Source organism: Bubalus bubalis, chromosome 11, assembly GCF_019923935.1.
Source record: "Bubalus bubalis isolate 160015118507 breed Murrah chromosome 11, NDDB_SH_1, whole genome shotgun sequence".
NCBI classification, from domain to species: Eukaryota; Metazoa; Chordata; class Mammalia; order Artiodactyla; family Bovidae; genus Bubalus; species Bubalus bubalis.
In genome coordinates, this window is record NC_059167.1 from 78,781,390 (window position 1) to 78,796,948 (window position 15,559).

General features: G+C 42.9%; 3 gene segments (V, D, J or C); all 3 read left to right on the plus strand.

Moving 5' to 3' along the window:
• The first annotated feature begins 273 nt into the window (after positions 1 to 273).
• LOC123328148 lies at positions 274 to 2,099 on the plus strand. The segment is given in 2 exon segments: positions 274 to 551; positions 708 to 2,099. Coding segments are annotated over 2 exon segments (459 nt in total).
• On the plus strand, positions 2,099 to 3,578 carry LOC123327559. The segment is given in 2 exon segments: positions 2,099 to 2,596; positions 2,795 to 3,578. Coding segments are annotated over 2 exon segments (543 nt in total).
• Positions 3,579 to 14,059: 10,481 nt separating this feature from the next.
• LOC123328138 lies at positions 14,060 to 15,455 on the plus strand. The segment is given in 2 exon segments: positions 14,060 to 14,234; positions 14,367 to 15,455. Coding segments are annotated over 2 exon segments (534 nt in total).
• Positions 15,456 to 15,559: the final 104 nt, after the last annotated feature.

Sequence of the window (15,559 nt, forward strand, 5' to 3'; positions counted from 1 at the left end):
TTAAGTTGCCTAAATGAGCTTATTGTTCAATGTGATCAGACAATAGATGCTGGGCCTGGAAAGCCTTAAGGGAACTGTATTTCTCTGCATCTTAAAGACAGAGGAATTACCATCTGTCTCAGCCTCGGACACCATTGCGAAGTCTGCAGAAATTAGTTGCTGCTTCCGTCCTTGAGCCCTACGCTCATCCCAGATACCTAATTCCCTTCTATGTCTACAGCTTGAGCTCCTTTTCAGGGTAAAAACCAAAAGATGTACAGCAGACTGCAGGAACAGAGGGAGAACAACAGAGGGCGCTGCTCCCTTTCGTTGGTGGTTTGATATAAATTCATCTTTCATTTCTGAGAACCTTTCTCTCTTGCTCAGCCTACAGCATGATCTTGTAGGGGAGTTTGTCTTGCATAACACACGAACCAAGATTTTCTTGACGATTTCAACAAAAGATCAAAAAACTAGAGGAACTTTCGTGTATCCCCAGACTCAGCCTCCCACTTCTGAGCCAGCCATGCTGTCTGCCTTGTGCTTAGGACTTGTGATCTTGTTGATAATGCGTGAGTAACATTTATTTAAAATTTCTAAGATGTTCTATTCCTTGGTTTTAGGATGTCATGTAACCTCTATCAAGCGGGAGATGGTCCCTCTTCCTTAGCCAACTTGACAAAGCCTTACTGTGTGTGTGTGTGGTTTTGTTTTGTTTTGTTTTTAAGGAGGCACCAGTGGAGACTTGGTGACCCAGACAGAAGGCGTTGTTACCCTCCCCGAGAAGGCATCTCTGACTCTGAAGTGTACTTACCAGTCCAGCTATTCAGATTTTCTTCTCTGGTATGTCCAGTACCAAAACAAAGAGCTTGAGCTGCTCCTGAAAAGCTCATTAGGAAACCAGAAGGTGACCAGCAGAGGTTTTGAAGCCACTCATATCTCGAGTGACAGCTCCTTCCACCTGCAGAAATCCTCCGTGCAAACATCAGACTCAGCTGTGTACTACTGCGCTCTGAGTGACACAGTGAGAGAGGGCGCAGGGGGAGCTGAACACAAACCCGAGGGCACAGATGGGGTCAGGCTGTGGGCAGCTCTCCAGAGTTCTGTGCTAGAGGCATCGTCAAAGTACTTTCAGCTCTGAAGCTCAGAGCTAAGAATCTTGGAATTCTTGGATTGCCCTACAGAGAGGAATCTGGGGCAGGACAGTGTAAAGAGGAACCTAAGCGCTTTTCTCCACAAATGCCTGTTTTCAGCCCATTCACATTCCCCCTAAAGACACAGAATCCCTTGAAGTGTCATTAACTCTTCAGTGACAATTCAGTTGATATATGCTGAAATATTTCACAACCTGTTAATGAAAACTCCCAGGAACATTGTTAATGGATGACTGAGTGATCTGAAAGGTAGTCTCTGGTTTTAACAATTCAGACTAGGATTGTATGTCTTGCTGAGATACACCTGCGGACACTCCATCTTCAGTGACTAGGAGCTTTATTCTCTCTTCCCTTGACTTTTCCATCCCTATGGCTGCTACAGCAATGCTGCTACCTAGGTAAGTTCCAGGAGGAGAGTTTTCTGACAAGATAATCCTTCTGTCAATGGCCCTGTGGGTCAGAGCAGTCCAGCTGGTAAATATTGCAGGCATGAAGTGTATTGTTTGTATTCAAACAGGGTACAGGATATTCTCTTTGCCAATAATAACGTCACCTCAGGGGAAATTTATTCATCAGTCAGTCATATTTCTGATATATGGAAAAAGCGTTTATGTACTCTTACAATAAGCTATCTTTGGAATGGAATGAGTTTTTCACCTGCTCCAAAAAACTAGGAGAAAGTATCACCCACTCCCAAGGCAGGAACATCTCCCCACTCCTCTGCTCATGAGCAGGAATGTGGAGCCACTGGGGCTCTGCATCTCTGCAACAATCATGCCCATTGCACAGAGCATCCCCTCTGCATCTCTGAAGGCTGAACTCCTGTCCGTGCCTTTGGGGACCAGACTTTCTGGAAGGACAGTGGGGGACACAGAAGGTGTGAAAAGAGATATGTTTTACTGCAAGGCAGTCAGGGAGATGTGGCCTAGACACTGATTATTTGTCATCTCATAATTTATAAACACAGTAATCAAAATACAGAGTTTAATAGTAGAATAGTTTTAATGGTCCTGGAGGATGTAGTCCCCATCCTAATTTAACAGGGTGGAAAAAATTATGTAAGTAATAATAGAATATTTCCCTAAGCACGCTTATGTTTAGGACTCTCTTCTTAGGGTCCTGTCCCCTTCTCCTGTATGTACCCCACAAGCTATTAGCAGGAGATATCGGTCAGACCCCACTGTGGTGCAATTTTCACTATCACCACCAGAGGGCGGGGCTTCCTTCAGATGCGGTTCCTCATTGTATTCAGGAGCTGGTTTCACTTGCTTGCTTTGTAGCCACAAGACAGGATATTGCTGGAGTACAGAAACGGGCTCTCAGTTTCTGAGTGAGGAGCTTCTGTAACATCCAGATGGAGACTAGATTTGTTAGACTGGTGTGTTCCCGGGAACAAGGATCGTTTTCTTTTGCGAACATGCATTCTGCCATTCACTCAGTTCTTCTGATCATCTTAATATTCAGTAAGTAACATTTTATCCTAAATGTTAATGATTTTTCATTTTCCTATGTGCTGCGATTCATGGGGTCGCGAAGAATCGGACACAACTGAGCGACTGATATGATCTGATCTGATGATTATAGGTAAGTTTTATTTTTCTTCTCTGGCTGAAAACTCTCCTCTTGTACATTTCTATGATAACAAAGTGATTCTCTTCCAGGAGGAACCAATGGTGACTCAGTGAACCAGACAGAAGGCCCAGTGACTGCCTCAGAGGGGGCTCTCATGACCCTGAACTGCACTTACCAGACTACTGATTTGGCTCCTTATCTTTTCTGGTATATCCAGCATCTCAAAAAAGCTCCTCAACTCCTCCTGAAGGGCTCGATGTCAGACCAGAACCCAAAGAGTAAAGGTTTTCAGGCCACTCTTGATAGGAGTGACAGCTCCTTCCACCTGCAGAAACGGGCAGTGCAAGCATCAGACTCGGCTGTGTACCACTGTGCTCTGCGTAACACAGTGAGAGAGGGCTGCGGGGGAGCTGAACACAAACCCGGAGGGCAGATGGGGCTCTGGCTGTGGGCAGCCCTGCAGGGGGGTTGTTGTTTCTGTCTTCAGTGTTTTATGCTAGCTGTGTTGTTGTTTATGTACTAAGTCACGTCTGACTCTTTTGTGACCCTATGACTGTAGTGGGCTCTGCTGTCCATGGGATTTCCTGGGCAAGAAGACTGGAGTGGGTTGCCATTTCTTTCTCTTGGGAATTATCCTGACCCAGGAATGGTACCTGTGTCTCATGTTTGGTAGGCAGATTCTTTACCACTGAGCCACCGGAGAGGCCCCTGTTTTATGCCAGAGACATTTTCAAAGTACTTCCAGCTCTGAAGCTCAGTGCCAAGAATCCTGCAATTCTTGGATTGGTCTACAGAGAGGAATCTGGGAAGGACAGTGAAGAGAGGAATCTAAAAGGCCTTCTCCAGAAATGCCTGTTTTTAGCCCAGTCACGTTTCTCCAGATGGCATAGAATTCCTGGAAGTGACATTAACTCTGTTCAATGACAGTTCAGTTGATATATGCTGAAATATGTTACAACCTGTTGATGAAAACTCCCAGGGCACCTCGTTCATGGATGAACGTATGACCTTGAAGTTCCTGTCTGATTTCTATAATTCAGACCACAATTTTGTGTCTTGCTGAGTTTCACCTGCAGACACTCCATCTTTAGTGACTGGGACCTTTACACTCTCTTCCCTTGACTTTTCCAACTCGTATGGTTGCTCAAGAAATGCTGCTGCTGTGAGTCCCATGAAGATGGTTTCCTGAGAAGTTATTCCTTCTGTCAAGGACCCTGGGGGTCAGAGCAGTCTAGTTAGTGAAGCTTTTGCGCATGAGGTGTCTTGCTTCTATGTTGGTGACACAGCTCCACCCTCATCTTGTCATCATGGCAGCTCTTTACAGAATGCTAGGTCATGATCCCGATTCTGGTCTTGAGGATCTGTGCTGTGAGAAATGCTGGACATAAACGTGACCATGTAACCTGACATATTATCTTTATCACTGTATTGAGGCCTCTGATCCTTTTGAAGTGTGTCAAATTCAGTGACCAAGCAAACACTCAGTCCATTAGTGAAAAGAGGGATTCTAAATTCTTGACATATTCACAATGTTCCCACATCAGAGGAGCAGAAAACAGAGAAATGTGTGCCTCTCATTGTAACTTGCAATGAATGAAACTCACCGAGAGAAATTCATCCTGGCATTCTGGAGGTTTCTGAACCTCACCGTCCTTTATCCCTCTTAGATGATTCTGTGGGACTGACAGGTACAGATGAAGGTTTTGCAGAGCCTGAGCCTTCTGTGATTTCAGAGACTCTTCTTAAGAAAAAGAAAATGCAATTGCAGAATCAAGTTTCTTGGGCTCAGGACACTATGGGATCCTGAAATATAAGCTGAATTTGCTTCATGGTAGATGACACCATCCTTATGGAAGAAAGTGAAGAGGAACTAAAAAGCCTCTCTATGAAGGTGAAAGAGGAGAGTGAAAAAGTTGGCTTAAAACTCAACATTCAGAAAACGAAGACCATAGCATCTGGTCCCATCACCTCATGGGAAATAGATGGGTAAACAGTGGAAACAGTGTCAGACTTTATTTTTTGGGCTCCAAAATCACTGCAGATGGTGACTGCAGCCATGAATTTAAAGATGCTTACTCCTTGGAAGAAAAGTTATGACCAACCTAGAGAGCGTATTGAAAAGCAGAGATATTACTTTGCCAACAAAGGTCTGTCTAGTCAAGGCTATGGTTTTTCCTGTGGTCATGAATGGATGTGAGAGTTGGACTATGAAGAAGGCTGAGTGCTGAAGAATTGATGCTTTTGAACTGTGGTGTTGGAGAAGACTCTTGAGAGTCCCTTGGACTGTAAGGAGATCCAACCAGTCCATTCTGAAGTAGATCAGCCCTGGGATTTCTTTGGAAGGACTGATGCTAAAGCTGAAACTCCAGTACTTTGGCCACCTCATGCGAAGAGTTGACTCATTGGAAAAGAGTCTGATGCTGGGAAGGATTGGGGGCAGGAGGAGAAGGGGCCGACAGAGGATGAGATGGCTGGATGGCATCACTGACTCTATGGATGTGAGTCTGAGTGAACTCCGGGAGTTGGTGATGGATAGGGAGGCCTGGTGTGCTGCGATTCATGGGGTCACAAAGAGTCGGACATGACTAAGCGACTGAACTGAACTGAACTGAAACCCTCTTCATAAATTTTACCCTCCTCTTTAAGATCAAAGCATTATAACCATCTTATTTTGTCCTGATATTGGCAGGTTAGAACTCCCCAGGACTCTTTCTGTTCCAGCACTTGATCTGTAATCAATATGAGTATTTTCAGCTCTTTCACATTTTGAATAACAGCTTTAAAATGATAATTCACATATCATCAACTTCACGCTTTTAACTGTACAATTGAGTGGTTTTTAGCATGTTCACAGAGTTGAGCAGTCATCAGTACTATCTGATTCCAGAACACCACCCCAGGAAGAAAGTTTGTACCCATTAGCAGTCACTCCAGTTCCCGGTTTCCCCCAGACACTGGCATCCACTCCTCTGTTCTCTGTCTCTATGGATTTGACGGTTCTGGGCTTTTCCTAAAGATAGAATCAGATCGCATATGACTGTTTGTACCTGTCTTCTTTCACCTAGTGGAATCTCTCCATGGCGTGTCTCCATATTAGTTCTTCACTACTCCTTATGGTCACTTAATAGGCTGCTCTGTGATACCACCTATTCTCCTTATCCATTCTTCACTTGAAGAATGATTGTTTTGGAAACATTTTGGCTATTTCCACTTTTTAGCTCTTATAAATAATGCTGGTATGAACACTCATGTGCAGGAGCTCTATTGTTCTAAATGAATGTACTTTGAGTTAGAGGTTTGACTTTTTGTGTTTTCATATTTGTTTCATTTCATTTTGCTTTATTTGGCACCAACATTTCCTTATGGATGTAAAATGAGTAAGTACAAGAAAAAATGCTCTTTAAAATTGTGATTTAAGGCTTACATGAGATATAATCATTCCAAGCTATACCTGCATTCATTCAGGACAACTTTTTGAGCACGTAGTCATATGTGTCAGTCACATGAATAAGTGCTGAGAATATAGTATACATGACCGAGTCTCCTGCTTTAGGATTGCATTGCTTTAAGACACCACATGTGTCTTAAAATAATATTTCTTTCACAAATCATTTTATTCACTAACTGAGCTCTGTTTGTCCCCAATATGTGACATTGACAGATTTATGGGCAATGGGCTAAGCTTTTAAATCCCTCTCCACCTCTCAGGTAGATACTAGGAAAATTCCAGTTTACAAATGACAAAATTGAGGTGTAGAGATGTTTAGTAACTTAATCAAGGTAACATAACCAGTTAGGAGCAGAGCTTGGGTAGGACGTCAATCATTCTGATGCATGACTAATATTCCTAAAAGCTAATTGATAGAAGCATCATGAAATCTGTTTCTTTTTTGTTAAATACCATTGCCTTCTTAGAATTTTATAATTTTTGAAGTTTTCATTTGATGAACAATAAGTTAATGCAATAATGAAAAGTGTACTTTACTCAATGGGCCATCACAGGAGTCTGTATATGTTCCTAAATAATGAAGCCAAAAAATTGCAGTCATCATCTTTTATGTCTTTGAACATAAAGTTGCTCAGATTCTCTGTGATTGAATAACCTACTTATTCAGGGCTTATAGCTGAGCCTCAGTAGCCATATTAAAGAGGATATATATTACAGGTCTTTGCCATGGCAATGAGGACTATATCTTTCAAATTAAAAAACCCCTTTCTGTGGCAAATATGTGTCCTCATTGGGACTGTAAGACACAGCATTTTCTGTTCTGCTACACTGTATATCTTATTAAAGCAAATCCTTTTTTTAGACAATTAGTAAATACAGGTCTGGGCTTCCCTGGAGGTTCAGTGGTAAAGAATCTGCCTGCCAATCCAGAAGACCTTCTTCGGGATGAGTTCAATCCCTGAGTTGAGCAGATTCCCTGAAGAAGGATATAGCAACCCACCCCAGTATTCTTACCTTGGAAATCCCATGGACAGAGGAGCCTGGTGGGTTACAGTTCACGGGGTTGCAAAGAGTCGGGCTCAACTTAGTGACTAAACAGCAACAAATACGGGTATGATGAGGAAGTTTCATTGACTTTTCTGAGCACATTAGTAATTTGTGCCAAAGCAGAAACTTTCAAAGGCAATTTTCTCTCAATACAAAAGCCTAAAATCTAGTGTTTGCTTTAGTGGCTTCAAGAATTTCTAGGGTTTTCAAGTGAAAGCTACCTGATGAAGCTGAGAGGGAGGGTAAAAAGAATGCTGGTCCATCTTCCTCTCTAGCATTAAGCAAATTGATTTATCAAGAATTCTCCAGGTCAGAATACCGGAGTGGGTAGTCATTCCCTTTTCCAGGGGACCTTCTCAACCCAGGGATCAAACCCAGTTCTTCCACATTGCAGGCGGACTCTTTACCAGCTGAGCCACCAGGCAAAGCCCTTATGAAGAACAATAACATTTAAAATGTTGATGACCTTGGTCTTACATGTTCTCATGGACCTATGTCTAGAGCAGTGAGACACAACTCCCAATATTTAAGATGGCAAAGAGTTTTAAGACTGTGATGCAGGGAACAGACGTCAGTGGAGATTGAACTCTGCTGGCATTTCTAACAGGATTTCTATTGCTTTTGATGATGCTTTGGCTCCAGATTTGTGTATTTTTAGGGTTTTCCCATCCCAATTTCCAGCACAATTAATGGGTGTGGTTTGGAAGAGCTGGGGTGATTCAGAAATACACATATGAGTTTTCACAGGAGTTCTTATATTTAGGCACTGACTAAAATTTTCTGAATTTACTTTTGTTTACACACATGTAAATTGTGATCACATATACATGTATTTCTCCCCCTGCTGCTATTTAACATGGCACACACTTGGCAGATTTTGTGACGCAGAGGTAAGATATGAAATCGCTCATAGACAACAAAATATTTTGCAGGTAACTTTTACCAGATTCCATAGGGAAGGGAAGGGAAGTCGCTCAGTCATGTCTGATCCTCACCGACCCCATGGACTTCAGTCTACCAGGTTCCTCTGTGCATGGGATTTTCCAGGCAAGAGTACTGGAGTGGGGTGCCACTGCCTTCTCCCAGATTCCACAGGAGGCAGGAACAAAGATGAAGCGAAAAATTCTGCCTTTCTGTTAGAGTCGAAACCCCAGTGTTACTTTTGATTATCTGATCCAAAGGAGAACAAACTGAACATGATTCAGTTTTACCACTGTTTATTGCTAGTCTGATAGTGTTCTAATTCGACAAACTGATGTGCAGAAGTCTAGCATTTCCCTCCTATAAAGGAAGCGTGTGACATGACACAGACAAACGGCCCTCCAGCTGCTGACTCAGTTTCCTGCGTGCGGCAGAAGCATCACACAGCCCAGGAGATCTGCCTGGACCTCTTGAGCACAGGGTGCAGAATTCAGATCTGGATCTGAAATGCAGCAGAGGCCGCGTCACTGTAGGGAGGAGCTGCCCATATGCTGGTTGCCAGTGCGCCGAGGGAAGGCAGAGCCTCTGTCTGTCTTGGTGAGGGTGGCCACACACAGGACTCATGCGCCTCTCTCAGTGCCAAGGTTGTGGGGAGGGCAGAGCATTGTTACCTGATGCATCTTGAAAGGGAGGGATAATGGGCAATGGAATCGGGGCATTAGGTCCTAAGCCACTTCATCCACCATATCAACATGGTTGTAAGTAAAGGCTCTTTTCTGCAGGATCCAGCATGACCCAGAAGGTAACTCAAATCCAGTCAGCAATTTCTGTGGTGGAGAAAGAGGCTGCAACCTTGGACTGTGTATATGAAGCTAGTAGTTATGGTTATTATTTAAAAATCAGACATCACATTGAAAACTGTATTTCTAGCTTCTCTATAAAAATATCTAAGAACACAACATCCTCTGGGGTAGAGGTCCAAAGTCATGTTTGATTGCATGATTTGATATAGACTCATTTTATGTTTAAAATCTATGCAGATTTACGATTCACAACATGAATAGCCCAAAAATAAAATTTTAAATTATTAGTCATAATATAGAAGCTGATCCAGAAAGCAAACAAATCTGAATTAACATCTCATGGAAATATACCTTTTTTTTCCCGTGATTTTTATCATAGCATGGATCCCACGGTGAGAAATTTCAGTATAGTTTATTCATTAATTCTTAGTTTTCTGGTAAGCATTGGGGAAACATTAGTTGGCAAGACAGATGTGATGTCTGCTTTGATGGAGCTCAGGTTCCAGGGGGCTGTAGTGGTGTCCAGTACAGGATAGTAGGCAGAAAGGACGTCACAGCACAGACTGTGACCTTAAGCAAGTTGTTCGCTTTGACTTTCTGCTTCCTCGTCTGTAAAGTGTAAAGGTTAGTTATGAAGCTGCTGTTGAGTGAGTGTGAGTCACTTTGCGACCCTATGGACTGTAGCCTGCCAGGCCCCTCTGTCCATGGCATTCCCCAGGCAGGATTCCTCGAGTGGGTTGCCATTTTTCCCTCCAGGGGATCTTCCTGACCCAGGGACTGAACCTAGGTCTCCTGTATTGCAGACAGATATTTTTTTTCCGTCTGAGCCACCAGGGAAGTCCTTTCCAAAATTTTACTCACCTCACAGGACCACTTAGTTCACTATCCTTTTTGAGTTCCTAACGCCTTCCCTTACTTAAGAAAGGACTATTGGATGTTGTAGAAGTTATCAAGGTGCTGCTCACAGAGCTCACAGTGCAATAAGAAGCCATGGGCGCAGGAAGAGAGTAGAGTGACATGGGAAGCCACCTGCCTTTAATAGTCAGGAACACTGTTCTGCTTCGCTGGACGGGAGAGGGAGGAGGAAAAGGGACAGGAATGCAGGCAGGAGGGGAGGACAGGACCAGACTTTGTTCTTTCATCCCAAACACTTTTGTATACATTTGATATCATCCTTAATAAAAAGATGAATTGAAATTAGCTGGATTCAAACTTGTCATCTGCATCACAGCATGACTTTTGAGGTACTCCTTAGCCTCTCTGTGCATCAGTTTCTTCATATGTAAAATGGCAATAATAAAACCTACCTCATGGACTTAAGAATCAAAACCATTTATATATCTCTGTTTGTTTAAAATCATTATAAAATGAAATTATATATAAACACACCTGCTTGTGTGTTTTATATAAATAAAATTTTAAGCACAGGTACATATTATGGCATCTTGATATAGCAAGTTTCACTCACTGATGACCATTATTAATATAAAAGGCAGAGTTTGTTCCAGTACCTACATTAGATTTTCATTCATGTCATTTTTTTTTTATAACACAAAGTTTCTCCTTATTTTTCAAGAAAGGAACCAAAGCTCAGTGAAAAGCCAGGGCCATGTTGGCACTGCTAGAAATGCCGCCTACAGGGTTTGGTAGCCCTGTGGTCAGTGTTCCCATTCTCAGCAGCCCCTCCAGACAAGCCCCCGGTCCTGACAGAGAAGAGCAGGTGACTTATGTTCAACATAAAAGTGCCCTTCTCAGTGCCAGGCAGGGCCACTTTAATTCCCCTGACTATATAACTGAGGTGTATTTTCCCATATTTGTTGACAGATCAATGAAAGAATGCTCTAAGACATGATCAATATTCACTGCAGCCTTCAAACTGATTTGCTTTCAGCCTTGCACACAGTTAACAAACATTCAGCAAAGTTCCACATGTCAAGATAAAGGATAATGAAGAAATGGCATTTTGCACCTAAAAAAATATATACTGCTATTGGATAACTTGTGAGACACAATACCTCTGTTAATTAAGGTGAGATTTTTTCTGTTTTTATTTTAAGACTATATAAACACTTTTTCAATATATCTGACACATGATTGATTGATGGATTAATTTTCCCTGAGATGATGTGATTACTGGCAAAGCAGATATTCTCATCCTGTACCCAGTTTGAAGGCAGACTGCCATTGGAGTGGAGTGAGTTCTTCACATGCTCCAAGAAACTAGGAGAAAGTATCACCCCCTCCCAAAGCAGGAACATCTCCCCACTCCTCTGCCCCTGAGCAGGAATGTGGAGCCACTTGGGTCAGTGCTCTGCATCTCTGCTACAATTGGGCCCATTGCACAGAGTTTACCCTCTGCATCTCTGCAGGCTGAACTCTTGTCTGCAACTTCAGGACCAGACTTTCTATAAGGACAGTGGGGGACACAGAAGGAGAAAAGAGATATATGTTTTATTTCTGGGCAGTCTAGGAGATGTGGCATAAACACCGAATCATTGTCATTTTAAAATTTATAGGCACAACTATAAAAATGCAGAATTTAATAGTTATAATGGTTTTAATATTCCTGAAGGGTGTAGTCCCCATCCTTATTTAACAGGGGTATGTCTGAACAATCGCCTGAAGGTAAACACAGATTTCCTCCAAACAACCTAGAGTCCTGCACACTGGGTGTTGGACACCTGAGCACTGGGGCTTCAACATCTTGATAAACAGGGCATAGCAAGGGAGAGGGAGATGAAATAACAAAACTAAATCTGAACAGTGAAAGGAAAGTATCCAAGCAGGTTTTATTCCCCTGGATATAACTGTGTCAGCTCTCTACTTCCAGTCTGATCCCTCATTCCACATCTCTGGGTCCAGGCTAGTGGGACTACAGACAGGGAAGAAGATTTTTTTTTTTTTTAACCTGCTCCTCAGTCAACTGAAAGAAGTTTGAGATAGGAATCATGCCTGGTTTTGGTTTCCACGTTGTAGACAACTCTGTAAGTTTCCAGAATGAATGCTGGAGCCTAGGGATTCCTGAACATGCACAACAGTGTAAGAGAACCTCAGTGATCCGCTGAGCCAGAGAGTCCTGCCAGCATGAGAACTTGACTCAAGACCCTAATTTTAGGGGGAACTTTGGTCCAGGGGATAGGACTCTGCGCTCCCAATGCCGGGGGCCTGAGTTTGATCCTTGATCAGGGAACTAGATCTCACAAGCCGAAATTAAGACCGGGCATAGCCAAAAGCAAAGACAAACAGAACAGCCCAGCAAACAGCTGTGCATTAAAAAAAACACGCTAATTTTAGAAAAACAGGTCATTTTGACTGTTGAGAAATTCTATGTCCATTAACTGGTATCATTTGAAGAAGATTGCTCTTGTGTTCAAATGACTTGGTCATTGCCATTTACAAACGTTTATTTCTAATTGGAAGACAATTGGAAAGCTACAGGTATAAGGATGATACTAGAACCCTTCCCAACGCCGAACACAAAATAAACTCAAAATGGATTAACGACTTAAATTAAGGCCAGAATCCATAAAATTCTTAGAGGAAAACATAGGCAATACACTCTTTGACATACATCGCAGCACAATCCTCTTTGACCCACCTCCTAGAGTATTGGAAATAAAAACAAAAATAAACAAAGCAGACTTAATTCAACTAAGAGTCACAGCATTGTTCCTGGGTTGACAGCACTGCCTGAGAGCCCGTGTCAGGCCACCTCCCAGCTGCCTGCAGCCGCAGCATCGCCATACCTTAGATGGTGTATGTCAGCAAAGAGCAATGTTTTGACTTCTCACCATAATACAGTCTTACTTTGCATAGGGCAAACCCAACCCTAGAGAAAACAAGCTATGAAATGACCGCTTAAATCTTCTTCTGGGTTCACTTTACTGGCACATATAATTGCACAGGAAACCAGACCAATGGGCTGACAGACAAGGAGCAAACAGTTCTTTCCACAGAGATTCCTGAACCCTTAATAAAACAAACAAACAGAAGACAGAGGAACCCCACGCACACGAGCCTCTGGAATGAAGAGTGCCTGGCTAATGTATTAGGCATCTAAATGTGACATCCTAAAAAAAATGCTTAGTTGAGTTAAAACCACTAGGTGACAAGAAGCGAAAGGATAGTGATTGTGTTTCAAGAACCAAGGCCCCTAATTAAGCTCACCTGTCCCTCATGAGGCTAAAGGGGTAAGGTTGCCGTCATCCAAGCATGGTCCAACTCCACCCCACTCTCCCCCGCAACCCCTGCCTTGCACCTCTCTCTCTCTCTCTCTCTTTTTTCAACATTCCTCCTCTCTGGTACAGAGGTCCACAGTTTTTAGGTATTTCAGGATCTCTGTTCTCCTATTCTGTCTCAATCCCACAGTGAGACAGCTGCACTATTAGTGGTAAACCCCTCGTGCACTGGTGCCTGGAAGCTGCCTCCATGAAGTAAGCTGGGCAATGTCAGTGCTCATCTCATCTGTTTTCCTTATCTCTGTGCTACCTGATGTTCAAGGTCCAAAAATAATTTTCCAATTGGAAGATCAACTCTACCATTATCAGTGAAAAAGAAGTCATGTATTTTACTTTTATTGTGTTTTACAAAGCTGTCATTCCATGATAAATCAGGATAATAATCTTATCACTTAAATACACATTATTTGACATCTGCCTTAGATAAAATTTTCTCCACGGCATGTTGACAGAGTCAACATGAATATAAGTACTTCACAGAAATGACTTTGGTTTAGGAGGAAGCACTTTCCATTCAGGGGGATCCTTCTCTGACCCATGGGAATCTTGGAGACACATGCAAGGAAGAAAGCTATGACTATTCCATCTAGAAATTGTAACTGGGTTTTCTTGCAAAGCTAGAGATACCTGTACCATGCAAAAAATTATGGAAGTAAGAATAGAATATTTCCTTCAGCACGCTTATGTTTAGGACTCTGTTCTTAGGGTCCTGTCCCTAAGGGTCCTTAGGTCCATGCACCTCCTGTATGTACCCCACAAGCTATTATCAGGAGAAATAGATCAGACCGCACTGTGGTGCAATTTTCACGATCACCACCAGAGGGCAGGGCTTCCTTCAGATGCGGTTGCTCATTGTACTCAGGAGCTGGTTTCACTTGCCTGCTTTGTAGCCACAAGACAGAATACTGCTGCAGTACAGAAAGGGGCTCTCATTTCTGAGCGAGGAGCTTCTGTAAAATCCAGATGAATACTAGATTTGTTAGACTGGTGTGTTCCAGGGAACAAGGATCGTTTTCTTTTGCGAACATGCATTCTGTCACTCACTCAGTTCTTCTGATCATCTTAATATTAAGTAAGTAACATTGTATTCCAAATGTTAATGATTTATCACTTTCTTATAATTATGGGTAAGTTTTATTTTTCTTCTCTGACTGAAAACTCTCCTCCTGTACATTTCTACCATAACAAAGTGATTCTCTTCCAGGAAGAACCAATGGTGACTCAGTGAACCAGACAGAGGGCCCAGTGACTGTCTCAGAGGGGGCTCTCATGACCCTGAACTGCATTTACCAGACTGCTAGTTCGGCTCCCTATCTTTACTGGTATGTCCAGCATCTCAACAAAGCTCCTCAGCTCCTCCTGAAGGGCTTTACAGCAGACAAGAAGGTAGAGCATGAAGGTTTTCAGGCCACTCTTGTTAAGCGTGACAGCTCCTTCCACCTGCAGAAACGGGCAGTGCAAGCATCGGACTCGGCTGTGTACTACTGTGCTCTGCATGACACAGTGAGAGAGGGCTGCGGGGGAGCTGAGCACAAACCCAGAGTGCAGATGGGGCTCTGGCTGTGGGCAGCCCTGCAAGGGGTGTTGTTTCTCTCTCCAGAGGTACTGTCAAAGCACTTCCAGCTCTGATACTCAGAGCCAAGGACCTTGGAATTCTTGGATTGTCCTACAGAGGAATCTGGGGCAGGACAGTGCAAAGAGGAACCTAAGCACTTTTCTCCAAAAATGCCTGTTTTCAACCCATCGACATCCCCCCAGATGGCATAGAATCCCTTAAAGTGACATTAACTCTTCAGTGACAATTCAGATTATATATGCCGAAATATTTCACAATGTGTTAAGGAATATTCCAGGGCACATTGTTGATGGATGACTGTGTGACCTGGAAGCTAGTCTCTGGTTTTTAAAATTCAGGCCAAGATTGTGTATCCTGCTGAGTTTCACCTGCAGACACTCCATCTTCGGGGACTGGAGCTTTATTCTCTCTTTCCTTGACTTTTCCATCCCTTCTGGTTGCTCCAGAAATGCTGCTGCCTAAGTAAGTTCCAGGAGGAGAGTTTCTGAGAAGATATTCCTTCTGTCAAGGGCCCTGTGGATCAGAGCAGCCCACTCTGTAAATATCGCAGGTGTTGTGTGTATTGTTTGTATTCAAACTGGGTACAGGATATTCTCTTTGCTAATAACCTCATCTCAGGGAATGAATGCCAAAGAATGTTCAAATTACCATACAATTGCACTCATTTCACATGTTAGCAAGATTATGCTCAAAATCCTTCAAGCTATGCTTCAGCAGTACGTGAACCAAGAATTTCAGATGTAGAAGCTGGGTTTAGAAAAGGCAGAGGAACCACAGCAGATCCAATATCTGCTGGAAACAGAGAAAAGCAAGGCGATTTA